This window comes from Mesoplodon bidens, assembly GCF_964165515.1.
Source record: "Mesoplodon bidens genome assembly, chromosome: 19".
Lineage (NCBI taxonomy): Eukaryota > Metazoa > Chordata > Mammalia > Artiodactyla > Ziphiidae > Mesoplodon > Mesoplodon bidens.
The window spans coordinates 2,838,229-2,866,084 of record NC_138179.1 but is presented as its reverse complement, the minus strand read 5'-3'; the positions used below and the strand labels follow the sequence as shown (position 1 = coordinate 2,866,084).

General features: G+C 42.6%; 1 protein-coding gene across 1 annotated transcript; it reads right to left on the bottom strand.

Moving 5' to 3' along the window:
• PCTP (phosphatidylcholine transfer protein) lies at positions 1-27,856 on the bottom strand. Its single transcript, XM_081219840.1, has 6 exons — positions 27,667-27,856; positions 14,632-14,749; positions 6,453-6,532; positions 3,321-3,492; positions 2,373-2,440; positions 1-1,241 (listed from the first exon to the last, which is right to left on the bottom strand). Exons 1-6 carry the CDS (start codon positions 27,805-27,807, stop codon positions 1,176-1,178), a joined length of 645 nt encoding a protein of 214 aa, XP_081075966.1. The 5' UTR covers positions 27,808-27,856; the 3' UTR covers positions 1-1,175.

Genomic DNA, 27,856 nt, shown 5'->3' with positions numbered 1-27,856 from the left:
TATAAGTCACTCTGTATTTATTTGGTGTTCAATGTACTTCCCTTTCCAGAGAGAAATTACAGAGCCTGGAGTATCACATTTTAATAAATCCCCTGCCTCCGGCTTTGCATCCCGAATTTTTATGCCCCTTAATCAATGTTTGGTACCGTCACATACAGTGGTTAAACCTTTTCCCTGAGATTATAAGGCTGTGCCTTTGTCCACAGAATATCTTTCCCTCCAAAATTCAAGAGAAAAGTAGGAAACGGAAAGTCTTGTGGTGGTGGGAGAGGTGGAAAACTTAGGTAGAATTCCTGAGAAAAAGATGTAGAGTCAACCACACCACTAATTAATATTTCCCTGGCTGTGAACTCTTATCCTTTCAACATCTCCAAACATTCTAGAAGGGAAATTGCATAAAAAGACACTTTATCTCAATGCTGTGTGCAAAGTAGCTTGGCTTCTGGTAACTGCCAGAGCTGTCTTGATGCCTCAGTGTCCAGTAAAATGCAGAGCTAGTGAGGTACAGACAGCCTTCTCCAGTGGCATATGGGAAAGAGAGAAACCCAGACATGGGTGATGAGAAAAAATTGTTATCACACTACACACTTAGTCAGTCCTGCAACGTTTTCCAAAATGGTTTAAAATCAAAACAGCTCATGATCCTCCACAAGCAGGAATGGGGAGAGGCTTAGTGGATTATCCTCAAATCAAGGCAGCAAAGCATAAGGCAAATGGACATGAATCTTCCAGTCTTGGTGCACTGAGCATCAGTTCTGAAGAAAATGCAACTTCAGCAGGAAATCACCCCCCTGGGTTGCAAGAAATCACATGTGGAAAGGAGCCAGCTTGCCAGGATCAGTCACTCTTAGATGGTTGTCAGTCCTCCACCCAAGATCTCCCTAGAATGGCACAATGGATTGACTGTGTTCCTTACTGAGGACTCCCCTTTTTAAAAATAAACAAGCAAAAGTTTCCCTAATCTGACCCACATTCAACAGTGGAAGAAGGCAGTGGGTCCTGGGGAAGGAAGAGTGGGAAAGGAAGCCGGGCGTCAGGCAAACACACTTGGGGACAACATGCTGGAGAGCGTGCAAGTCTCTGAGGACAAAAAAGTGAAAGGCAGGCTGAGCGCTGGCGGTTGTGGCACTTCTGGAGACATCATTCCATGGACACAAGGCTCCCAATTCCCTCCCTTAGGTTTTCTTGTGATAGTTCTGACAGGCTCTCGTCATGTCTTTCAAGAAGTTAGGAGCTCCTTTCTGCAAAGGAAGGGAGACTGTCACTCCTATGTCCTCACAGGGATTATCCCTAATTCTTCGGGATGTGGCAAAGGTAAAGGGAGATGGCTTTGGGAGTAATAAATATGACAATAGGGCCCACGAGCAGATTTCCACAGAGCGTTCCAACAGATGATGACAAAAGGTGAGATGCAGGGCACAGGTAAGGCTGAATCGCAGGGGCCACTGTTACAAGACCTTGTTGTATATTTTAACTTCTGCTAATAAAAAGCTAAGATATTTCTAAGACACCATTTTTTCAAAAGAAAAAGAAAACCCAAAAATGAGATTGGGTTAGGCTGTGGGATTCTTCCAAAGAAGTGAGAGAAAGGACTTGCTTTACAGAATTAGAAAATGGTAAGGACTGGGGGCAAGAGGCAGGATATGTCAGTCTTTAGTTAGTGTTGAACGTTGTTCAAGACTTTCTCCAAACATTGTTCTATTTACTCCTTCTCCACAGGGTGGGAATATCCATCTCTATTTTTAAGAGGGAAGAAATTGATGGCTTTCCTAGATTACACAGTCAGAAACAAGGCCAGGATTCAAAATATCATGTGTTTGACTCAAAACCTATGTGCTTTTTCACTCTCCCAGGGAATTGGTGAGCCTTCCAGCCAGTAAGTAGGGCCTTATAAAGCAGACTGAATGGTTGGCATGATTCCAGGTCCTAGGCAGTTTCTAGTCATCTGGGTACCACTGTGGTTCCCTCTCCTTACAGAAAAACAAAATAACCATTAAAAAAACTGAAGGCTTCCCCAGGCTTGGACATGGCGGGTGTCTCCTGGGCCAGATTGGCCTGTCTAACTCCTCCATACGCAGATAGAGGATCCACAGGCACCATTGTCCCTACAAGGGGTAGGCTATTGTGATCCTGGTGTGGGGTCTCAGAGCAAAGCAGGGAGGGCTGACATTCCAGGTAAAGGTTATTTGTCTTTTGTCCCAGCCTCTGTGCTGGGTATTGGCAACCCCAGTCCTAACCACAGTCACTCAACAGAGCCGTCTCATAAGAGAGCATCATGAGGCCTGAGACAGCAATCTCCCCAGCCTGACAGCTCCACGGGCTGAGTCAACATGTGTCACACACACTTCCCCCCCTGCCTCCTGGCATCTCACCTTGGCAGCCCAGTTAACGAGCCAGGACGGAATCTGGCCACCTGGATTATCGAAGTAATACATGAAAACTAGAGAGGCAAAGAAAGGACAATTCAAAAGGAAGAAACATGTTAGAAAGATACAATAACAAACCTTGCAAACATTCCACCTTCATATCCAGGTCCCGAAAGTAAGGAGGGAGGTGACATGGAATTCAAGTGGACTCGCCCCTCTGCCTTGCCTTACGGGAGACTTACATGTAAACATTTTGGAAAACAGTCAAGGCACATTCTGCTGATATTTATTAAATGCCTGGCAAGTGCTAGACTTGGATAGTCTCTCATTTTATTATTTCTCTCACTAATCATCTCAATCCTAAGGAGTTGATAAAATTGAACCCCAGTTTATAAATGATAAAATGGTGACGCAGAAGAGTGGGGTGACATGCCCAAGGTGGCAGATCTAACACACGTCACAACTAAGTTCAGATTTTGCCACAGCCTCAAGGCCACACTGATTCCAGTCCAGCAGGTGGCCGCATGGACCCCTCCCAGCCTCTCTCCAGAGGCTGGAACTCAAGGCAGGCAGGTCTTGAGTCCCTGGGTCTTTGCTGAGCAGGAGCTGCCTCCTCAGAGATGGTCCCACCAGCCCTCCTGCCCTGCCTTGGCCAGTGTGTGCATGGACAGGACCAGCCTGAACTGAGTTTCTAAACGTTTTGATTCCCTTGGATGTTCTGATTTCATCTGGACGATGCAAGAGTCAGTAAAGAATGAATTGATCAGATTTAAACATCCACGCTGCATTGTAGACAAGCTTCTGTGGTGAACTGAGTCTCCCTTGTTTCTTTTGCACCCGTGCCCAGTCTCTGACCTCAGGGAATAAGCATCCTGCATTTTATGTGCATTGCAGTCAGCCTGGCCTTCACGTGGGTGGTCCCGGCTGGTGCGCCAACACGTGCCCCCTTTTTACCTTTGCTCTTCCTCTTGCCATCGCTCTGGATCGCCAGGCTCTGCTTGTACTGCGTCACCCGAATCACACCCGACTTCTCTGGAAACTGTGGCACGGAGGTGCTCTGGGCCAGGATCACGTGGATCTTCTGTCCTTCATGGTCCAGCTCTCGCCGCTGCCGCACATAGACGTACCACACCACCAGTCAAGGCACGACACCAAGGCCAGCACCTCAGATGAGCAGAAGAAAAGCCCGCAAGCCAGAAGCAAAGGGAGATAATTCTGTTCCTCCACTTGGTATTTGCTCCCTTGCACTGTTACTTCACTTCCTGCCCTGTCTGCCTACCTGCCCTGCAAAACCATAGCTCCTTCCGACTGGTGTTCTTATTTGAGAGCGTGTATTACCCACCTGTGAATGGTTCCCTGCTGCTTTTAGTTATGTGGGGAACCCACTCCTTATTTCTCCAAGAAGGCAATGAGATCTCAGAGGATTGGTCACTTATCAGCTGTGTGATCCTGGTTTGGTTACTCAACTTTTCTGAGATTGGTTTCCCTCTGAAAGAAAAGACGGTACCACTGCCCTGCAGGCAGACTTGGTGGGGGCTCTAGAGAGAGACTAGAGCAGAAGCAGCCCTCAGTAAACAATGGGGCCATTGCTCTTTGTCCTCTCCCTAAGCCCTCATCACTGACCTCTATGCACAGAGGATGGTCAGGAAGGGTGACTTACACCTGGAGATCATAGGAAGACACATGAATACCTGAATATTTAGTAGGCAGATGCCCTTGCTGGTTCTGGTTCACCAAGAATCACGAAGCCATTTCAACTTAATAAACACTTATAGAATAACCACTATGTCTGTGGCACTATTATAGGGAAGATGATTTGATTTTAAGAAACAAGAGTCACCACTTATTGAGCCCTTACCACATACATGCATCGTGTGCTTTACAGTTAGCATCAATTTTGATCCTGAGAAAGTCCCTGTAAGTTCAACATAAGTATCCCCATCTTACAAATGACCAAACTGAGTCTCAGAGAAGTAAAGAAACTTGCTGAAGATCCCATAGCCCAGCTGAAGTGATGGAACCTGAATTTGAACCACGATTAGGCTCCAAAACCTGGTGAGATTTTCATAGCTACAGAGGGCTCAGCTCTTTAATGTGTTCATTAGACTTTCCAATAGTAGAATTTTAGGTTTCACAGGAGAAGGAATTAAAGCCTAAAATAATCCAAACAATCACTGTAAGTACAACACACTTACACTTACTGCAACAGCCGTGACCACAGCCCCAGACCAGCTCGGAGGCTCTACAGCACCCACGGTGGGCTGCCCCTCCCCCAGGCACCTTGCAGGATGGTCTATTGCCCCCACTCTCTATGCACTGATGAGTAAAACTCTTAAATGTTTTAGGGAAGGAATGAAGTTGCTTTAGCTCTGGATTTCTCTCCCAAGTCTTTTATTTTTTCCTCACAGCAAATATGGTCCCACACCTTGCTTAGCTCATGTGATAGACATCACCTGACACTCCACTGAGGAAAAATTAACTTGATATATTGACTGCCATTTCACAGAGTTCTTTGAAGGGTTGGAAGGTCCAGCATGGCACACAGTCTATGAGTGGGGAACCACTAGTTTACTGAGGCCCATTTGAAGGGCATTTTCCAAGGTCACAGAGCAAACCAGGAAATGAGCGCACACTTAACCTGGGATCCTTCCCTCCAAAACTAATGTTCTTTTTCATTACACTGTTCTCTAATCTAAAAATTGAATAGCCCTTGTTGGAGAGACATATGTGTATATACAAGGACTAAGAAACTCATTACGGGACTGTGTGACACTGGAAAGCAAATGAAACCAAACTTCAAGGAGCACCAAGCATCCACTCCTGAGAATAGCCCCCAGCAGTATCCACATGAGGTCAGAAAGTGGTGTTGCCCTGGTCCAGATCACCTTCTCTGGTCACAGCTGGACCTGGGCCCAGGCCTGCCTCTGCCACCCACTAGTGGTGAGAAACTGATGAGAACCTGAGCAGGGTTCTGAACCTCCCTTTCCCTCAGTTTCCTTCCCTGACTGATGGGGATGATGGCTCCTACCCTGCACAGTTGTTGGAAGGAGGAGAGAGAACAACATAAAATCTAAGGGATTAAGTAACCACAATTTCTTGAAATACCTACCACCTGTATCTAGCAGTCTGTGGGAATTGTGCCAGAAATAATCCCTTATGGAGTCTGTAATCTAGCTGGGCCAGGGTAGACACATACACACAAAACACACAGAAACAATACCCACAAACCACCCCCATGCCCCCTTTCTTTCTAAAGAACAATTGTTTAGGAACATACAGACTTACAGAATATTAGAGCTAAAAAACATTCCAGTGATCATCCAGTTCAGTGGTTTCCAAGTTTTGTTTTCTTTTACCTCCACAGACCCTTTGTTAAAAGGATCCTTTATGGAAATTCAGTGGGTAAAACACTCAGCTGCTATGACTGAGGAGAACAGTGCAGTGGAAATCTCACCTGTCCCCACCTATAAACTACCCCATCTGCCCATCCAGCAAATGTCCATCAAAGCCCCCCAGGCTGGCCCTAAGGGGCTTCATAGAGCCTTGGAGTGTCAGCTAAGACTCCTCACATCCATTCAACTGCTTCATACTGTAATCAAGGAAACTGAGGGGAAGAAACATACACACAGTGTCCAGATCCAATATTCGCGGAGGAAGGGAGGTGGAGGGAGCTGGAAATGTGGGGCCTGAGTCCCAGCCCCTAGTCTGCTGCTAACCACCTGAGTGTGGGCCTCTGTCACATTGCCTCTCTGGGTCCCTACTTCCTTTCGTATAGATTGAGAGAGTGTATTGAATACTCTTTATGAAAAGTTGTTTTCAGGTCCCCAATTCTCTGGCACAAGGATTTCCTAGAAAACTTTTCAGGAAGTTATGAGCTGCCCTCCCGTGACCACAATTACAGATGCTCCACGTGGTCAGGCCCGGAAATCTGAAAGCCACACAGGAAGCAACAGCTGTAGCAGATGTCTGTGCAAGAGTCAAAGACAATATTGTCCACACCTGCTGGACATACCACCATTGGGTGATGGCCATGGGGCACAGAAACACTTCAAAAGCTGAGTAATGGTGTGCTTTTGGAAAGGATACATCTCTGTTGGACATGGGAAAAGGGTACTTGACTTGCCAGTACACCACTGCTTCTCCATTGCATTCTTTTTCATAAAGTTCTAAAAATAATAATAAAAAAAGAAGTTATTGCATCTAGAAGCCTCTTTGGTGTCTATTAACAAGAAGCTTTGCTTCCCATCAGGAAACTTGCACAAGCCTCTTAGATAGCCTCATCCACCAGAGGTCAGACAGAAGAAACAAGAAGAAATACAATACTGCAGCCTGTGGAACAAAAAACACATTCACAGAAAGATAGACAAGATGAAAAGGCAGAGGACTATGTACCAGATGAAGGGACAAGATAAAACCCCAGAAAAACAACTAAATGAAGTGGAGATAGGAAATCTTCCAGAAAAAGAATTCAGAATAATGATAGTGAAGATGATCCAGGACCTTGGAAAAAGAATGGAGGCAAAGATCTAGAAGATGCAAGAAATGTTTAACAAAGACCTAGAAGAATTAAAGAACAAACACCTTGAAGAATTAAAGAACAAACTAACAGAGATGAACAATACAATAACTGAAATGAAAAATACTCTAGAAGGAGTCAATAGTAGAATAACTGAGGCAGAAGAACGGATAAGTGACCAGGAAGACAGAATGGTGGAATTCACTGCCATGGAACAGAATAAAGAAAAAAAATGAAAAGAAATGAAGACAGCCTAAGAGACCTGTAGGACAACATTAAACACAACAACATTACATTATAGTGGTCCCAGAAGGAGAAAAGACAGAGAAAGGAGCCAAGAAAATATATGAAGAGATTACAGTCAAAAACTCCCCTAATGTGGGAAAGGAAATAGCCACCCAAGTCCAGGAAGCACAGAGAGTCCCAGGCAGGATAAGCCCAAGGACAAACACGTAGAGACACATAGTAATCAAATTGAAAAAAATTAAAGACAAAGAAAAATTATTGAAAGCAACAAGGGAAAAATGACAAATAACATACAAGGGAACACCCATAAGGTTAACAGCTGATTTCTCAGCAGAAACTCTACAAGCCAGAAGGAAGTGGCATGATATATTTAAAGTGATGAAAAGGAGGAAGCTACAACCAAGATTACTCTACCCAGCAAGGATCTCATTCACATTTGACGGAGAAATCAAAAGCTTTACAAACAAGTGAAAGCTAAGAGAATTCAGCACCACCAAACCAGCTCTTCAACAACTGCTAAAGGAACTTCTCTAAGAGGGAAACACAAGAGAAGAAAAGGACCTACAAAAACAAACCCATAACAATTAAGAAAATGGTAATAGGAACATACATATCGATAATTACCTTAAATGTGAATGGATTAAATGCTCCAATCAGAAGAAACAGGCTTGCTGAATGGATACAAAAACAAGACCCATATATATGCTGTCTGTAAGAGACCCACTTCAGACCTGGGGACACATACAGACTGAAAGTGAGGGGATGGAAAAAGATATTCCATGCAAATGGAAATTAAAAGAAAGCTTGAGTAGCAATACTCATATCAGACAAAATAGACTTTAAAATAAAGACTATTAGAAGAGACAAAGGACACTACATAATGATCAAGGGATCGATCCAAGAAGAAGATATAACAATTATAAATATATATGCACCAAACATAGGAGCACCTCAATACATAAGGCAACTGCTAATGGCTATAAAAGAGGATATCGACAGTAACACAATAGTGGGGGACTTTAACACCTCACTTACACCAGTGGACAGATCATCCAAACAGAAAATTAATAAGGAAACACAAGCTTTAAATGACCAGATAGATTTAATTGATATTTATAGGACATCCCATCCAAAAACAGCAGATTACACTTTTGTCTCATGTGCACATGGAACATTTTCCAGGATAGATCACATCTTGGGTCACAAATAAAGCCTCAGTAAATGTAAGAAAATTGAAATCATATCAAGCATCTTTTCTGACAACAACGTTATGAGATTAGAAATCAATTACAGGAAAAAAACATAAAAAACACAAACACATGGAAGTTAAACAATACGCTACTAAATAACCAAGAGATCACTGAGGAAATCAAAGAGGAAATCAAAAAATATCTGGAAACAAATTACAACAAAAAAAATGACGATCCAAAACCTATGGGATGCAGCAAAAGCAGTTCTAAGATGGAAATTTTTAGCAATACAAACCTACCTCAGGAAACAAGAAAAATCTCAAATAAACAATCTAACCTTACACCTAAAGGAACTTGAGAAAGAAGAACAAACAAACCCCAAAGTTAGCAGAAGGAAAGAAATTATAAAGATCAGAGCAGATATAAATGAAATAGAAACAAAGGAAACAATAGTAAAGATCAATAAAATTAAAAGCTGGTTCTTTGAGAAGATAAACAAAATTGATAAACCATTAGCCAGACTCATCAAGAAAAAGAGGGGGAGGACTCAAATCAATAAAATTAGAAATGAAAAAGGAGAAGTTACAACAGACACCACAGAAATACAAAGCATCCTAAGAGACTACCACAAGCAACTCTATGCCAATAAAATGGACAACCTGGAAGAAATGGACAAATTCTTAGAGAGGTATAACCTTCTAAGACTGAACCAGGAAGAAATAGAAAATATGAACAGACCAATCACAAGTAATGAAATTGAAACTGTGATTAAAAATCTTGCAACAAACAAAAGTCCAGGACCAGATGGCTTCACAGGTGAATTCTATCAAATATTTACAGAAGAGATAACACCTATCCTTCTCAAACTCTTACAAAATATAACAGAGGGAGGAACACTCCCAAAATCATTCTAGGAGGCCACCATCAGCCTGATACCAATACCAGACAAAGATACTGCAAAAAAAGAAAATTACACACCAATATCACTGATGAACATAGATGCAAAAATCCTCAACAAATTTCTAGCAAACAGAATCCAAAAACACATTCAAAGGATCACACACCATGGTCAAGTGGGATTTATCTCAGGGATGCAAGGATTCTTCAATATATGCAAAGCAATCAATGTGATACACCATATTAACAAACTCAAGAATAAAAACCATATGATCATCTCAATAGATGCAGAAAAAGTTTTTGACAAACTTCAATGCCCATTTATGATAAAAACTCTCCAGAAAGTGGGCAAACAGCAAACCTAGCTCAAAATAATAAATGCCATATACGACAAACAAACAAACATCATTCTCAATGGTGAAAAACTGAAAGCATTTCCTCTAAGAACAGGAACAAGACAAGGATGTCCACTCTCACCACTATGATTCAACATAGTTTTGGAAGTCCTAGCCATGGCAATCAGAGAAGAAAAAGAAATAAAATGAATCCAAATCGGAAAAGAAGTAAAACTGTCACTGTTTGCAGATGACATGATACGATATGTAGAGAATCCTAAAGATGCCACCAGAAAACTACAAGAGCTAATCAATGAATTTGGTAAAGTTGCAGGATACAAAATTAATGCACAGAAGTCTCTTGCATTCCTATATACTAATGATGAAAAATCTGAAAGAGAAATTAAGGAACACTCCAATTTACCATTGCAACAAAAAGAATAAAATACCTAGGAATAACCTACCTAGGGAGACAAAAGACCTGTATGCAGAAAACTACAAGACATTGATGAAAGAAATTAAAGATGATACAAAGAGATGGAGAGATATACCATGTTCTTGGATTGGAAGAATGAATATTGTGAAAATGACTATACTACCCAAAGCAATCTGCAGATTCAATGCAATCCCTATCAATCCCTATCAAATTACCAATGGCATTTTTTACAGACCTAGAACAGAAAATCTTAAAATTTGTATGGAGACACAAAATACCCCAAATAGCCAAAGCATTCTTGAGGGAAAAAAACAGAGGTGGAGGAATCAGACTCCCTGACTTCAGACTACACTACAAAGCTACAGTCATCAAGACAATATGGTACTGGCACAAAAACAGAAATACAGATCAATGGAACAGTATAGAAAGCCCAGAGATAAACCCATGCACGTATAGTCACCTAATCTATGACAAAGGAGGCAAGGCTATACGGTGGAGAAAAGACAGTCTCTTCAATAAGTCGTGCCGGGGAAACTGGACAGCTACATATAAAAGAATGAAATTAGAATACTCCCTAACACCATACACAAAAATAAACTCAAAATGGATTAGAGACCTAAATGTAAGACCAGATGCTTTAAAACTCTTAGAGGAAAACATAGGAAGAACACTCTTTGACATAAATCACAGGAAGATCTTTTTTTTTTTTTTTTTTGCTGTACGCGGGCCTCTCACTGCTGTGGCCTCTCCCGTTGCGGAGCACAGGCTCCGGACACACAGGCTCCGCGGCCATGGCTCGCGGGCCCAGCCGCTCCGCGGCATGTGGGATCTTCCGGGATAGGGGCACGAACCCGCGTCCCCTGCATCGGCAGGCGGACTCTCAACCACTGCGCCACCAGGGAAGCCCGCAAGATCTTTTTTGATCCACCTCCTAGAGTAATGGGAATAAAAACAAAAATAAAAAAATGGGTCCTAATGAAACTTAAAAGCTTTTGCACAGCAAAGGAAACTACAAACAAAATGAAAAGACAACCCTCAGAATGGGAGAAAATATTTGCAAATGAATCAACAGACACAGGATTAATCTCCAAAATATATAAACAGATCATGAAGCTAAATATCAGAAAAACAAACAACCCAATCAAAAAATGGGCAGAAGACCTAAATAGACATTTATCCAAAGAAGACATACAGATGGCCAAGAAGCACATGAAAAGCTGCTCAACATCACTAATTATTAGAGCAATGCAAATCAAAACTACAATGAGGTATCACCTCACACCAGTTAGAATGGGCATCATCAGAAAATCTACAAACAACAAATGCTGGAGAGGGTGTGGAGAAAAGGGAACCCTCTTGCACTATTGGTGGGATTGTAAATTGATACAGCCACTATGGAGAACAGTATGGAGGTTCCCTTAAAAATTAATAATAGAATTACCATATGACCCAGCAATCCCACTACTGGGCATATACCCAGAGAAAACCATAATTCAAAAAGACACATGCACCCCAATGTTCACTGCAGCACTATTTACAATAGCCAGGTCATGGAAGCAACCTAAATGTCCATCGACAGGCGAATGGATACGGAAGATGTGGTACATATATACAATGGAATATTACTCAGCCATAAAAAGGAACGAAATTGGGTCATTTGTAGAGACATGGGTGGATCTAGAGACTGTCATACAGAGTGAAGTAAGAAAGAGAAAAACAAATATCGTATATTAACACATATATGTGGAACCTAGAAAAATGGTACATATGAACCGGTTTGCAGTGCAGAAATAGAGACACAGATGGAGAGAACAAATGTGTGGGCACCAAGGGGGGAAAGTGGTGGTGGGGGGATGGCAGTGTGATGAACTGGGAGATTGGGATTGACATGTATACACTAATATGTATAAAATGGATAAGTAGTAAGAACCTGCTGTTCAAAAAAATAAATAAAATAAAATTCAAAAATTCAGGAAAAAAAAAAAAAAACAAGAAGCTTTGATATGATGATCCTGTAGGGATGATAAACCACTCACTCATAAGGCACAGAATTCTAGACAAATCAGATTTACTACCACTGAAAGTTTGCTGCCCAGGGGCAGAGTTTAGTAGATAAAAAACAGAGTAAAAATTAAGGAACCCAGCAAAAATTGTTCATCATATAGCACAAACAACACTCTCAAACAAATGCAGTGAAATAAAATTAGGCATTAAAAAATAAATTTTCAGGTTTAAAAATCAGGGAAACCGGGTTTCCCTGGTGGCGCAGTGGTTGAGAGTCCGCCTGCCGATGCAGGGGACACGGGTTCGTGCCCTGGTCTGAGAAGATCCCACATGCCACGGAGCGGCTGGGCCCATGAGCCATGGCCGCTGAGCCTGCGCGTCCGGAGCCTGTCCGCAGTGGGAGAGGCCGCAACAGTGAGAGGCCCGCGTACCGCAAAAAAAAAAAAAAAAAAAAAGAAAATTCAGGGAAACCACCAGATGTCACTAGAGTATCAAATGTTTTACTGTTGTGTCCTTACGCCCCCCCTTTAGATTTCTTGACATATTACAGGTGTCCTGGGACTGAGCGACCCAGTCTAGTGTGTTCAATTGGGAAACGAAGTTTCCAGAGAGGGCAGTGTCCTTTCTAAACAGCTAGAAAGTTGCTTAACTGTGCTAACCCTAACTTTCTTTCCCCTCTCCTATGTTGCTTTATACCACAGCTACAGGGACCAAATCTCCTTAATATCCACCATGCATATAGTGCATAGAGCATCAGCTCTTGTAGGGAGATAGCAAAGGAATGCCATGAAGTGTGCAGCCTCTGCCCCCAAGCTGTGCAGGAAGCTTCTAACTAACCATTTAGAGAAGGCGCTACACCAAGGCTGCTGAAGGAACCAAGAGAGTCCCTTGAGGAGATACTAACTGTGGCAATGTGTTAATTAATTTAGCTTTTGAAAAAATGAAATCTATTAGAAGCAGACCATGGGGTAAAGAGCTTGCCAGCCCACTGGTACAGGAGGCTGAAGATGCCCTTGAGAGGAAGGGAAGGAGCAGACATCTGTTGCTTTGCCTGCTCGGCTGTGGCTCTCCGCTTCTTGGACCAGCATCTCCTTTTTCTCCTTCACTATGTGGTTTAAGCAGGACTGACTTGGCATTAATTATAGGGGTGGGATATTGGGCCAGACATGGTCAAGGTGATTAGTTTAGGGAAGGCATGTGTGGACGGAGTCTTGGCTTGCAACTCTAGCAAGTTTAGGCCAACGAGTGTTTTTTTAAAGGCTCTCGTGCAGTTTACAGAAGATCTAGGAGGACCAGAGTTAGGTTAGAACCTCAGGATGGCTCCAGAGAAGCCAAACTACTGCTGTCTCTGGACCATACTCCATAGTGTGGAACGCTGATGCCAAGTACCACACATCAGAGGCTCTGCCAATGTCTACAGCACACGAGTGAACGATGTCTGCTAGAGAGATGGACAGAGAACTCGTGGCTTCTCCCTTGAATAGGTGGCATCACAATTCCCCCTAGATAGGAAGGCTATTTGATAGCACTAAGTGACCCAAAACCATGATAAATGTCCCCAGGAAGTAAGTATATGATCCATATTTAGTCTATGAGAGCCAACCCTGGGACTCTGGCTGCATCAGTAGGAAAGCTCCTACTCCTCTGGGGTTATGTACATGGTTAGAATGTAAGCCTGCACCCTCTGGTGGCAACTTTGCCATGACATAACAATCTGCCTGAGAATGAGGTCAACACAGAAGAAAACACAGTCAAGCTGGAGATATAAAGTATTGGATGTAGCTGACCTGGAAGCCAGACATCTATGCACTTTTCAATTCCATGAACAGCAACAACAAAAAAACGCTTTCTCCTTTTCTTACACTGACATTTGTTAGTGCTTGGTTACTTGCAACTAAGATTCCTGACCACAGCAAGGGTATGTCAGGGTTTCTGTGTCCCTGGGCTAGCTGCTGCGTGTCTATCCCGCTGTGACTGGGATGGCAGAGGCCACTCCCCACTCTAAGCGGCAGGAAGAGCCCTATCTAATGCTTCTCATAACTCTACCTCACTTCTAGCGAAAACCTAAGAAGTGTAGCCAGGTGGCCAGCCTAGGCCCTTGGGGCTCTGGACCCTCCTCCCACCCTAGTTCCAGGTTCTGCTACCCCAGCAACTCAATAGCACCCGACTGCTCACAGTTTTTTAATATTTCTTGTTGTTTCATGCCTTCCTCACTTTACTCATGCTATTCCCTAGACCTCAAATGCCCTTTATCCACTCACCCCCTCACCCTCTCACCTCTTCACATATAGGTATTCTTGCCATTTATAAAAGTCTGATTCAACCTCTGAAACAAAGCTTGGGTATCACCTCCTCCACGAAGCCTTCCATGACCACCTAGGTTTATGAGATGACAACAAACTTATAATAAGAACAAAGCAGCCCTCAGAGCAAACTGGAGAGTGACTCTAATAATACGCAAGGAGCAAATCCTAAGATTAGCAAAGTCACATTTTAACCTAGAACTTTAAGACATATATGCCAAAGTTAAAAATGGAACATAATATAGTAAAAATTAAACCTTTTGCTTACTGCTGGCTAGAATAAATAACATTAGATTCTACTTTCTAACTGGTTTTGTTAAATTGTAAGTGTCACTCACCTTTAACATATTGGTCCCACTGTTTTCTATAGTCTAAGTCCATATAGACATCTGCAAGTAGATCCGGTGAGCAATCCTCCAGAACGCCAAAGACCTTATACTCATACACTCCAGTCTGCTATAAAAACAGAACAGATAGAAACAACCTATTGATTCTCAGGTTGAGATTACACAGCATATGAAAAACAGCTGTTCATGCAGCACCATTATTAAGCACCTCCTCTTGGTCTTAGTGAAACAATAGTGAAAAACCAGATGAGGAGCCTGCTCTCATGGGTCTTATATTTGGCCTTAGGCATTGGAGGTGGTGACAGCTATACGCTATCCAGGTAATTTAAGTAGGATAAAAGAGGGTTATGTGATAAATGGTGTCTAGTTTTGGTGGGCTGGTGGTGCGTCCTATATCATCGGGTGTTCAGGAAATGTCTCTATGAGGGATTTATCAGAACGGTTTCTTCTAAATATTAGAAGGATCCAGCCATGGGAAGATGGGGAAAGCCCACTTCTGGTTGGGAGGGGGCCCGATGGTTTGCCTTACTCACAGAACAGAAAGTCAGGGGGTCCAGAGAACTGTGATGGGGGAGAGTGGTAGGGGCTGAGGTCACAGAGGTAGCAGAGGCCATGCCCAAAGGGCTTTGTAAACCGGGATAAAGCGGTGAACATATTTTTATAACTGCTATGGAAAACCAACAAATAATTTTAAATATGGGAATGACTTTAAATAGGGGATGACTTTTAAAAGATGATTCTTGCTGCTTGGTAGAAAATAGATCATAAGGCAGCAAGGAGATGGGTTAGAACAGCGGTCCCCAACTTTTTTGGCACTAGGGACCGGTTTCGTGGAAGAGAGTTTTTCCACGGACCAGGGTGGAGGATGGTTTCGGGATGATTCAAGTGCATTACATTTATTGTGTACTTTATTTCTATTATGATTACATTGCAATATTTAATGGAATAATTATGTAACTCACCCTAATGCAGAATCAGTGGGAGCCATGAGCTTGTTTTCACTTGCCACTCACTGATAGGGTTTTGAAATGAGTGTGCAAGCAGTTGACTTATTTTGGTCTCTGTGCAGTCAGACCTCTCTGCTGATGATCATCTGTGTTTGCAGCCGCTCCCCAGCGCTAGCATCACGGCCTCAGCTCCACCTCAGATCATCAGGCGTTAGATTCTCATACAGAGCAGGCAACCTAGATCCCTCGCGTACGCAGTTCGCAGTAGGGTTTGTCCTCCTGTGAGAATCTAATGCCGCCACTGATCTGACAGGAGGCGGAGCTCAGGCGGTAACGCGAGCGATGGGGAGCGGCTGTAAATACAGGTGAAGCGTCGCTCGTTCATCTGCCACTCACCTCCTGCTGTGCAGTGAGGTGCCTAACAGGCCACGGACCAGCACCAGTCCGTGGCCCGGGGATTGGGGACCCCTGAGTTAGAAGACCAGTGCAATGGTCCAGAAAAGAGATGACGGTGATTAGACAGGAAGGTAACAACAGTGATGGGGAGGAGTCGGTGATGTAGGGACACATTTTGGAAGTAATGTCAACAGGAATTGCCGACAGACTGGCCGCAGGGACAGAGAAAACAAAGAGTTGAGGATAATTCTTATAACATTTGCTTAAACAACCAGGTAGATGGGAGATCCATTTTCTAAAACAGAGAAAACTTGCAGAGGAGGTATTTGTGGGCTGCAGGGTAACCAAGAGTTCTACCTTAGGCAAGTTGAGTTTGAGATGCTTATTAAACATCCATGTAGGGGTATCATAGAGGTAGCTAGCATTCAGGGTTCAGACTACTGTTTTAGATATCCATGGGGCGTAATGAAACCCAACACATTGTTTTACCAATTCCAAGACAGAAGTTTTCTATAAGTGACTTTATTTTTTTTAAGTCTTTATTGAATTTGTTACAATATTGCTTCCGTTTTATGTTTTGGGGGTTTTGCCATGAGGCATGTGGGATCTTAGCTCCCCGACCAGGGATTGAACCCTCACCCACTGCATTGGAAGGTGAAGTCTTGACCACTGGACTGCTAGGGAAGTCCCTATAAAAGACTTGTGTATAAAGGAATGAAAAGGGGGCAACACACCAGCCTCAAATCATACTAGTCCCTTTTATTCAGCAAAAGACCATATCTAGATTCCTAAGTACAAGAGATTTTCCTTGTTTTCATGTTAAGCCATATTCTGTGAGGGTTCTGGGCTGGAGTTGGTGACACTACAAGCTTCACTCTCCGTACAATGGCAGCTAACAATTCCTGAACCTCACCTTGTCTAAAGGCTCTATTGTTAAAATTAAATCAATGTCTCTTAATTTCAGTGCAAAAGCAAACAAACAAACAAAAACGAAGCTTTTATATGTATTCATATTTCCACGTGCTAACGCAATCTGATTGGCTAATCAAACATGAATGAACCCATCTTCTTAAACACCGTTCCAGGGACTTATCTGAGGTCAAGGGACAAACATGGGGACTCTTTCTAGAGATCCTGAGGCTTCAAGTGTCTCCTGACTCAGGTGGCATAACCCAGGGATAAGCATATCCCAGTTTAGGAATCTCAGATATATATGAAAGTACCTGGCAGGATATGGAAGGTAAAATTGAAACTGAATTCATAAGGATGTTTCAGTTCCAAAGGTATGTGGCTTTATACCAAGGGTTTCCAACCAGCAAATGACAAACTGGTAGGTCTGACCTCCTTATATGCTGTACCATGGATGCCCCATAGGAAAGGCAGGACTCAAGAGAAACAACTCCCTCCATTCCTGTCCCCTCCCCTCAAGCTCACAGACGGAAAGTTAGTGACGGGTTGTACACACCACACATCTACACCCACACACATTTTAATGTCTTAGGAGAAGGACAATTAGCTTCTGTTCAGGAGTACTGGTTCCCCATTTTCTACACATACTAAGCAAAAGGGATAATTATGGATAGAGATAATGATCTCCTCAACTCCACATGAGTTACCTTTGGTTATCTGGATGAATTAAGACAGCTTTCTAGAATTGGTTCCCTCTGAATATAGTTTCAGCCCTAGTAACCTCAGTCTTGTACATATCACAGAAAAGAAAAACAGAAAGCTCTCTAGGAAGAGAAAAATAGAAAGATGCGATTAACCTGAATACCAAAGAATGAACTATTGTGACAACTTCCTTTAAACACTTCCTTCGTGGCAGAACTGAGAAATGCCAGAACTCCAGAGGACAAAATGCTTTGTGACATCTTTTCTAGTCTATCAATAAAATGTTCTTTTCAGGCTCTGAGCAACCCCACCCAAATTCTTGGATCAAAGCACTTTTTCACCCCTTATTTCTTTCAAAACAGGGTCTCAGCAAACATACTCACGTTTTCATTATATCTTTTACAAAATAAAGTGAATTTTTTATAATTATAGAAATAATTCATATTCATTAAGGAAAATTAGAAAATGCCAAAAATAATAAAGAAAATTAAAATGATGTGAAATTCCATAATCCACAAGTACCCACTGGAAATATTTGACATGTTTTTTGAGTAAATAAATACTTCTACGTGTTATAAAATGGGAGTAAGATGGTATAAACAGCTTGTATTCCTATTTTTAACTATATTATTTTGAAACTATGGAGCAATAACAACTAATTTAATTATTCTTGTAAGTTATTTCTGTTTCCATATATTTTCACAATTATGAACATTGCTGGAAAAATGATTCTGTATGGACAAACTTGGTTCATAATTCTAACATTTTCACAAGGAAAGCAAATTCTTCCTTAGAGATAAATTTTAGGGCAAAGGACATTAACATTTTAATGCTCTTTTTACTTTTTCTAAGCCTTTAAGAAAAATGTTTACCTATTTATACTCTCACCAGTAGCAAAGGAGTATCTTCCCAGGATTAGGTACCATTGTTTGTACAAACAATTTAATAGAAAAAGAACATAAACCTTAGTTTTATTTGGGCAATGTTTCTAGTATTGCCCACATAAAACTTCAGTATTTAGTCTCTTTCAAATTAGAGATATAATTCCTGTACAACATTTGTTGCAGATATGTTTCCAAACATACTACCATTTCAATAAATGACTCCAAACAAGTTTACTGAAGAGGTTTTTGGCTTTTCCTGAAGGTCCTCCAGAAAACCACTTCTAAGAATGGCTCAATTTTTTTTTTTATCTAAAGTAAAACACACTGCATGATTTTCTAATGCTCCATTTATAGGATATTTAATTTCCTATACTTGACATGGTAAAGGAATTATTCAATGGTAGAGAATCAGTCAATATCATGTGTAGAATATAATTCTCAGAAGAAACAGAAGATTCGTTATAGCATATACTCTCTTTCTTACTAAGAAAACCCCTATGGCCATGTGCACAGCTAAAAACTTTCCTCGTCTCCTATACAAGTAGAGGTAATAGCCATAAGACACCTCCCTCTTGTTTTGAATATGTATATGATTCTGGAGCTGCAGCAGCTATTTTGTGACTAAAAGACAACAAACATGAGAAAGCAGAGTGAAAATATTCAGAGTTTTATTAACATCGTTGATCAGCTAAACCAATGCCAGCAACTGCTGACCTCTGAACTACTTGTTAGGTGAGAAAAATAAACCCCTCTTTGTTCAAGTCATTGTTAATCCAGTTTTCTGTTACTTGCAGCTAAAAGCAATCCTAATTATTACAAGTAGTTCTTACTGAGAATTGTACTTGAGCTCTGTCATCCCAGAAAAACAGTAGAGGTTAAGAAAATCTCCCACCCTTTGGGTTCCAGAAAACAGCTTATCACAAAAGAACCACCTTTCCCCTCATGACTTAGATGAGACTCACACACACGCCCCTTGTTTACCTGTCACAAGGCCAGACATAGAGCCTCTAAATTCCCTTTCATTGCCCTGTAAATGATTAGCTAAACTGCTTATTCCACTGATCAATTGGAACAAAATACTTGTTAACCAAGCTAGTTAAGCACCTCTCCTTCCTCCAGACCCTAAAATTTGGCCCAGCCTCAGCCTGAGTCAGCATCCAGCACCTCCTGAGAACGGACTGGCCTCAGGGTAAGATATTCTCTGTTCTATTCTCCAGTCAGGCCACCTTCATCTCACTTGCCCACACGTGGCTTCTAGCCTTGCTGACTTCTCTCTATAAAAGAAAGACCTTTCTGCCTCACTTCTGAGATACTCGTGGATCTTATGGTCAAAGTATTCTCCCTACTACAATAACCCCCAACCCTAAGTCCAGGTTTGTTTTTTCTTTAACATTATTTTAAGGAGAAAAGTAGACTGACAAAACAGCAAGCAAATATGACTATGTGTAAAACATTAAAATAGTACAGAAATACATAAGCATTACTAAAATGAATTGTCAAGGAAGAGAAGAGATAATGGACACTATTAATGGACATTAAATTGAAGCATATTTAATTTTGCACAGATATCTGAAACTTCACACTCACTATCATAGAAAGTTCCACCTCCTCCCACTAGGTAACTCAGAAAAAATTTATGGACCCACTATGTTCTTGGCCCTGAGAAAACAATCAAGCATAGTCTTATACTTGGTTGTTCAGCTTGGAATGTATTTCCTTCGGTGATCTGTCGGCAGTCACTGCCACAATCATGTATTATGCATTTGAAGTCTTCCAATCACTCGGACCTACTGTAAGTTCTTTCAATAACACTAGCATTTGTTTCTCTGAACACAGTGCAGTTTTCAGTTTTATATTCATTATGTCATATAATCTCAACATAGCCCTGTGGTATCAATAGAGGCATTGGTATCATCTCCACCTTTACATGAGGAAATGAAGCTCAAAGACGCTACATTAGTTGCCTGAGTCCTACAGTTAACACTTGGGACAGCCAGAAGGAGGGTGACACCGGCCCCTTCTTCTTCCCACAAAGTCTTCTAATTTAGCTCTATTATCTCTGCACATTTGCTCCAAGCCACTGTTCCAAGTGACAAGCTAATAATTTCAGTAAAGACAACACAAGCTCTTAGAGCTGGAAGGGGTCTTAGACCCTTATGGAAAAGGTGACAGTGACTCGCCAAGAGTCAGCTGATGACTCTTGGTGGCAAAGCCAGTGTTCCTGCACCAGACCACCTAGGATGGACCTCCCACTGAGATGCTCCCATGAGTCCTTCAGCCCGGTGCGTTTGTCCAATAGGCCTCCAACAGCCAGAAGAGGTATTTTTTAGATGTTGCTTCTGGGGGATTGAGACAAGGAAAAAGGAAAAGGCAGGAATGGAGAAAGGATAAATATTATCACTTTCAATGAGCTAGGGCTGTGGTATTTTTCCATATATTATTTCAGAGTCATCTCAAAACTCCCATGCCAGGAAATACAGTGTGGTATTTATAGAATGGGCTTGGAGTCACAACCCAGGTATAGTCTAAGCTCTTCCACCTACTAGCCTTGCTTTCCTCAGCTGCAAAGTGGGTCTAATAAGGGTTTCTACCTAGGGGAATGATTATGAGGATTAAATTAGATAATCCATCTAAAGCTCTTACTGTGCTGCCCAGTATGTAATAAGTACTTAGTAAGGACTAATAAGGTAGGTGTAATAATGATCTCCTTCTTCCAGATTAAAGAACTGATAAATCAGAACTGTAATGTAATGCACATTTTACAGGAACTAACATCTATGCAGCACCTGCTCTAAGCTGGGCACTGTACTTGGAGATTAATACTCATAAAAACCCTATGAAAAAGCATCTCATTATCTCCACTTTATCAGTGAAGAAACGGAAGGGGTGTGGAGGCACACTTTAGCAATTTGCTACTGGCATCACTAATTTTTGAGATGTTCTGTTATTCTGGCTTTACTAGTCTAAAAATCAAGCTGTTACATTTCTTACCAATTGTAATCCAAATGCATTTTTTAAAGATTTCAATTTTTTAAATTGCATTCATAGAGTTAAAATATTTTGAGAAACATTGCTGCCAATAGTTCACTTATTTGTCCTAAGCAGAATAAATTCTGTAGCGCTAATGTGTTTACACCTGAGAAATGTCAAAAGGTCATAATGTTTGTGTTTGACATTTGCAATTCCCACACAGGAGTTATCCCACAGAGGAGTAATCCCCACTGTCCCTAAACACTGACACTTCACCTGCAGAAAGGCATCATTCATTCTCTTGACTTATGGTGTTTATGCGCATTTACATCACTAACTACAAGACAGCCTTGGTGAATCACATCTCTCTAATCCTATAAATGCACCCTCGGAGTGTGCACTGAATTTTCTTTGCCTCTCATAGAAGAGCTCATTTCCATTACCTCAGGCCCCAGGACACCTCTCCAATCTACCACTGTGGAAACTGTCCAACTCCAGCCCTCTGTGGCAAGTAACAGGCTCAGAAGGTATGAAAAGTAAGCATTTTTCACCAATAAGAATCACTCCTAGTGGCAGATGTCAAAGCTGTAGCTGCCACTGGGCAGTGTGTATGAAGAAGACTGTAGGAAGAAAGACAGCTGACTAAATCAGATTCAATATTTGAGGTCTCTCCAAGAACACATGGCATGTTTAATCCTGAAGGACTGCAGATAGCTAGGTAAGATAACACTGATAGCTAATGCTTGTTGAGTACTTACCGAATACCAGGCCCTGGGCTGAGTGCATGACAGGGGTCGTCCCGTTTAAGCTACGCAATGAAAATATGAGGTGTGGACCATTGGTAAACTCATTTTACAGACAACAAAACTGAGGTTTAAAGAAGTTCTGAGAAATTCCTGGGAAAGTTAAGTCTGTAGAGACAGGAAGTAGCTTGGTGGTTGTCTGAGATTGGGAATGGGACCAGCGGAAGACTGCAAATGGGCAGGAGGTTTCTTTGGGGGTAACACACGTGTTCTAAAATTAGACTTGGGGAAGGCTGCATGATTCCATAAATTTACTAAAAATCAGTGAACGGTACACTTAAAATGAGTAAATTTTGTGGTACTTAAATGATACCTCAAAAAAGCTATTAAAATAAAAATAAAAGGTTCTGAAACCCACCCAAGGTCACACAACTAACGAACTTGAAGTTCATTAGTTGCAACAGAATCTGGACTTGAAGCCAGTGACGTGACCGTAGAGTTCCACGTCTATGATCCCTGGCCTCTCCCAACATGTCATTAGATAAATTAATAAGCCCTCCGGGTGCATATAGCATTAGGGTGACCATATAATTTATCATTCCAACCAGAACACTTTTGAGTGAGAGAGGTGTTGCAAAATGTTTCACCAGGACAAGTGTAAACCAGGCCTGTGGTGGGTACATGGGGACATAGATCACCCTTGCTATATCTCACCACCAAGCACCATTCAATTTACAAGGTGCTTCAAAATGTATCCTCTCATTGGATCCCTGTACAAATTTGGCAGGACAGGAATTATCTCCAGCTTGTAGACTGGGAAGCAGAGACCCAGCTAGGGTCTTCGGTTCATAAATCCTAAAGCGACAGAGCTATTAGGCATCAAAACTGTACGTTAGACCAGGGTTGCTAAATCTGTCATGCTGGCCATTTTTTCACAGTCCACAAGCTAAAAATGTTTTTTACATTTTTAAGTGGTTATATAAGTCAATACATAATTACCTCCATTTCGCCTCTTAGCCTATAAAACCTAAAATATTTTCTATTTGGCTCTTTACATAAAAAAATTCACAGTCCCTGCTTTAGACCATTGCCACCACCACTTCTAAAACATACACCCCAGGAAAACTCTGAATTACTAGAGTTGTTCTGCAATTCCACATGCAAGAGAGAAATCTCTGTGTCATAAGCCCCAAATACACTATATTTTATTTTGAATCACATGGCGGTTTACCATCTAAGCTCAGACCACCCTTCAAAGTAAATCTGCCAATCTTGAGCACACCATACAAAAGAAACACCAAAAGGTCTTAAATCAACCATATTCAAACTCAGAAAACCAAAGAGAAAAAGAAAATCTTGAAAGATGCTGTAGCAGGAGGGATGGGGGAGCACTTTACCTACAGAGGAATACAGATGAGAATTACAACAGACATCTCCTGAGAATCTACCCTGCAAAAAGAGGGTGGAGTGAAATATATAATATTTTGAAAGAAATAAGTTACTGACTAGAATTCTATATCCAATGAAACTGTCCTTCAAGAGTGAAGAAGGAATAAAAACTTTTTCAGACAAATAAAAACTGAGGGAGTTCATCAGTAGCAGACCTCCTCTGGAAGGAATGTTAAAAGAAGCTTTTCAGGCAGAAGAAAAATGGTATAGGTAAGGTGCTCAGATCTACATAGCAAAAAAAGTGCCTGTTTTATTGTCTTAAAGCTTCTGGAAGACATGAACTTTGTCTTCTTCATCAGGCATCACCAGGGCTTAGCAAAATGCAAGCACACAATAGGTCCTGAAAGACTGCTTGAATGGGTCATGAACCAATATTTTGGAGGTTTCTTCTCACTAGGACACATTCACACAGCCCAAAGGCAGCTGTGGAGCACAAAGTTCGACTTATACCTGCAGACAGAAGAGGGGGATCCTACTCACCCCTACCCCGTAAGTCCCCCAAATCTAAATCTTGGGACCAGCATCTTCATACTGCCTCATACCACACCCTCATCCTGAGAGACAAGTGAGGAGAGGGAGAACTGAGGCTCTGACATGTCCATCCAGCTGTATGCTCAGGAAAGATGAAATAGGAGAGAGACAGAGACAGAGAAAGAGACCGACAGAGAGGCAGAGACAGAGAGACAGAGAGAGAGAGAGAGAGTCAGCCTCGATCCGCGGCAGGAAGTAGAGGGAGGCAACACATGGTGTTCGGCTTTAAGACATGGTGGCCCTACCCATGAGTAAATATGGCTCTGTAAGTGTCCTGGGTGCAACAATTGTTCCATCAATCACACTGGTACCTACTCCTCCCTTAAGAGAGAGGCAGAAGGGTGGGAGAAGGGAGCAGAAGGGTCCTATCATCCGGAAGTAAAGACGCCCATGATGCAAACTGGATTATGATCCCACCTGGGGAATGGGAGTGGAAGCTTCTCACCCATCGAGGTAAATCTGTTCTCATGGCAGTTACGTCTCTGCTTCCCTCCAAAAGGCCAAACTTTCTCTCAGTCCAGCCTGGCTAACCACAGAGTTTTACCAGTAAATCCAGGCTCTCAGTATTTTAGAAGGTCAACAATATAGGAAAGAAGAGTCCCTAGGAAGGTACTGTCTGCTCCTCACCAAACTCATTGATTACAAGACCTATGAGAGGACAGAGGCAGTCCCTTCTCACAGTGCCAGACACTTGGTTTAAAAACAGAAGTCAAGCGCTCAGCCAGATCTTTTCAGTCCAACACTTTCTTGGTCTAAATCAATGATGTGAGCCTCTGCACTCCAGTTTCACACCATCTATTGGCAGTTCACAATGTCTACAGGCATGGTAACCAGCCTAAAGCTCCAGCGAGATCGGACTGCAGATCCCTGGGAAAGCTTCTGGAAGTAACCCACGGCCTTTCTCTCCAGGGGAACTTCTCAACACTGTTCAGGGGAACACATTCACTCCCAAGGGACCACTAATTTAAAAATCAGGGAGAGTGAGTCTTAAAGTGGGCATTGCTTTTGTCTTAAGATACTCTTTTTTCTCACCCTTACCTTTCAGTTCCCACTGCTTCTCATCTCTAGGGCCCTCTCCTGCCTCTCAATGTCAGAACCCCCTCGAGCACCATATATGAGAACCATATATCAATGGTTCTCAAAGTATGGTCTGTGGACCAGGAGCTTCAGCATCACTTGGCAACTGGTTAAAAAGAAAGAAGGAAAGAGAGAGAAAAGAAGAAAGAAAGAAAAGAAAGAAAGAAAGAAAGAAAGAAAGAAAGAAAGAAAGAAAGAAAGAAAGAAAGAAAGAAAGAAAGAAAGAAAGAAAGAAAGAAAGAAAGAAAGAAAGAAAGAAAGAAAGAAAGAAGGAAAGAAAGAAAGAAAGAGAAAGAAAGAAAGAAAGAAAGAAAGAAAGAAAGAGAAAGAAAGAAAGGAAGGAAGGAAGGAAGGAAGGAAGGAAGGAAGGGAGGAAGGAAGGAAAGGAAAGGAAAGGAAAGGGAAGGAAGAAAGAAAGAGGAAGGGCTTGTACCCAACACAACAGGGCCTCTTGACATTTAATACAGATGGAGATCAAGGTGGCCCTCCATCCTAGCTATTGAGGCTCAAGGGCACACCTCTGGGAATCGTACAGCCTCCAACTTACGAAAGTTATCTGGAAAGACTTGTCAATGTACCATGACTGCCCTCACACCCAGAACGGGTGGAAATAAGACTTACAGTTGGTAGGGATAGGAACTATTGTGAATACCACTCACATCCTCCCCACAGGAGGGAGATGGGCCCTGCTACATAACAATACACAATGGAAACAATACATAATACAATGCCAGTCACTGTCTCAGCTCAGGCAGTGGATGTTGTGCGATAAAAGGCACAAAACCAAAAGAGCACAAGCCCGTGGGGGGGAGGTGAGGGGAGCAGTCAGGGTTGACTGGAGGACAGGAGGGGTATGGACAAGTCATGGGAGGTAAAGCTGGAAATGTGAGTTGGGACCAGCCTAGTACCACATGCATAGCCCACCTGGCAGCACTTGCCCTCTTTCAGAGTCAGTGTAGGAGCATATTTACAGCACAGGTCTGGAGCTAGATAGCTGAGTTCCAATCCCAGTCTGAGTCTTGAGCAATCAACTTAACCTTTCCAGATATCCATTACCAAATTGATAAAAAGGTGATAGTCCTAGTACCTGACATATACATACATAGTAACTTACAACCTGGGGTTGATGTGAGGATTAAGTCAATGCCTGCAAAGCACTTAAACAGTGCCTGGAGCCTAAGAAAGCATGCAATGTGTTAGCTATTACTGTAGGTATTATTATTATTAATTCTGCAATCAACAGGGCCACTGGGAGGAGACTGATAAGATCACAACCTCTCCTTCAGGTGCTTGATTGGACTGTAGTGTGTAGGATGGAAGGGATCAGAGAGGTGGAAGGCCAAGAAGCTAGTTTGGAGGTCACTGCAATTCTAGGTAAGAGGTGCCACTCAGAGTAGCACAGGTAAAGGAAAGAAAGGGAAGGGAAGTGGACCAGACGTCAGATACATCTGAGCAGTGAACTGACAACTCTTGCCAAATGACTGGGCGTAGCTGGTGTGGAAAACGAATGGTCAGAAGATAAAAGGACGTCGTCTGAAAACACGTCCATTTCTGCACCAAGGTAACTGCTGAAATGACACTAAGAAATTAATTCTGCCTGCTCTTTACTGAGCTTCGTGTTCATCCTCTTGTACCCAGGGACCCTGGTACTCACAGACACTCAGAGCTTCTCCCTTCTCTAACACTCTAATCTTCTGATCCTCTGCGAGGAAACCTCAACTTCACTTTCCTTGCCTAAAGGGGACTTTTATGCTTCTTGCCATGCAGCTACCCACACACAGAGCAACTGATGACTGGCCATCATTCCACCTGGTTCCAAAAGCCACCAGGCAGGCCCCCAAAGCCATTCCTCCTACCCTTTTAAACTTTCTCCCGGGAAGCTTCAGACAAGTTATTAAGTCCAATTTACAAGGAAGCGGGGAGCAGCCAAACGAAGCAAGTCAGTAAAATGACTAGAGATGAGAGTAGGTCCCTTCTCAGCAACACTCCTGTCCCCACACGTAGCCCCCTGCACATCCACTCTCTGAAAAGTCCAGTCTCTTTTCTACCTATTCAATCCTAAAATACTTCCCACCACACAGACACCACTGGCATCCAGCCGGGAGCGGGGCTCCACGTCCCTTGCAGGCAAGTGCATGGAGCTAAGGATCAGCAGACCCACCTTTTAACTCTATCAGTCAGTTGTAACAAACGACTTGCCCTGTGGGGCCTCAGACCTGAGCCTAAATTCTGATGACCTCCCCACTCCCCGCGACCAGCAGGGGGCAAAGTCAGCGGGAGGCACCCCCAGGACTATAGCTCCTCTGAGCTCCAGAAGACACGCGAGGTCCGCACTTCCGGCTACAGCCCCGCACTCCCCGCGGGCAGGGGAACCCCGTATGCTGTCGCCCCGTGGTCCTCCAGCGGGCCTACAGCTACCTGGTCCAGCAGCCGGTAGATGCTGATACCGAAGGTCTCCACCAGCAGCTCCCAGTCGGCCCCGGAAAGTGCGGGCTGCTGAAGCTCAGCGCAGGCTTCCCGGAACTGCTCCTCGGAGAAGCCGCCGGCCCCAAGGTCCATCCTTCCGCAGTAGCTGCTTCTCAGGCCGCAGGGAAAGCCAAGGACAGGC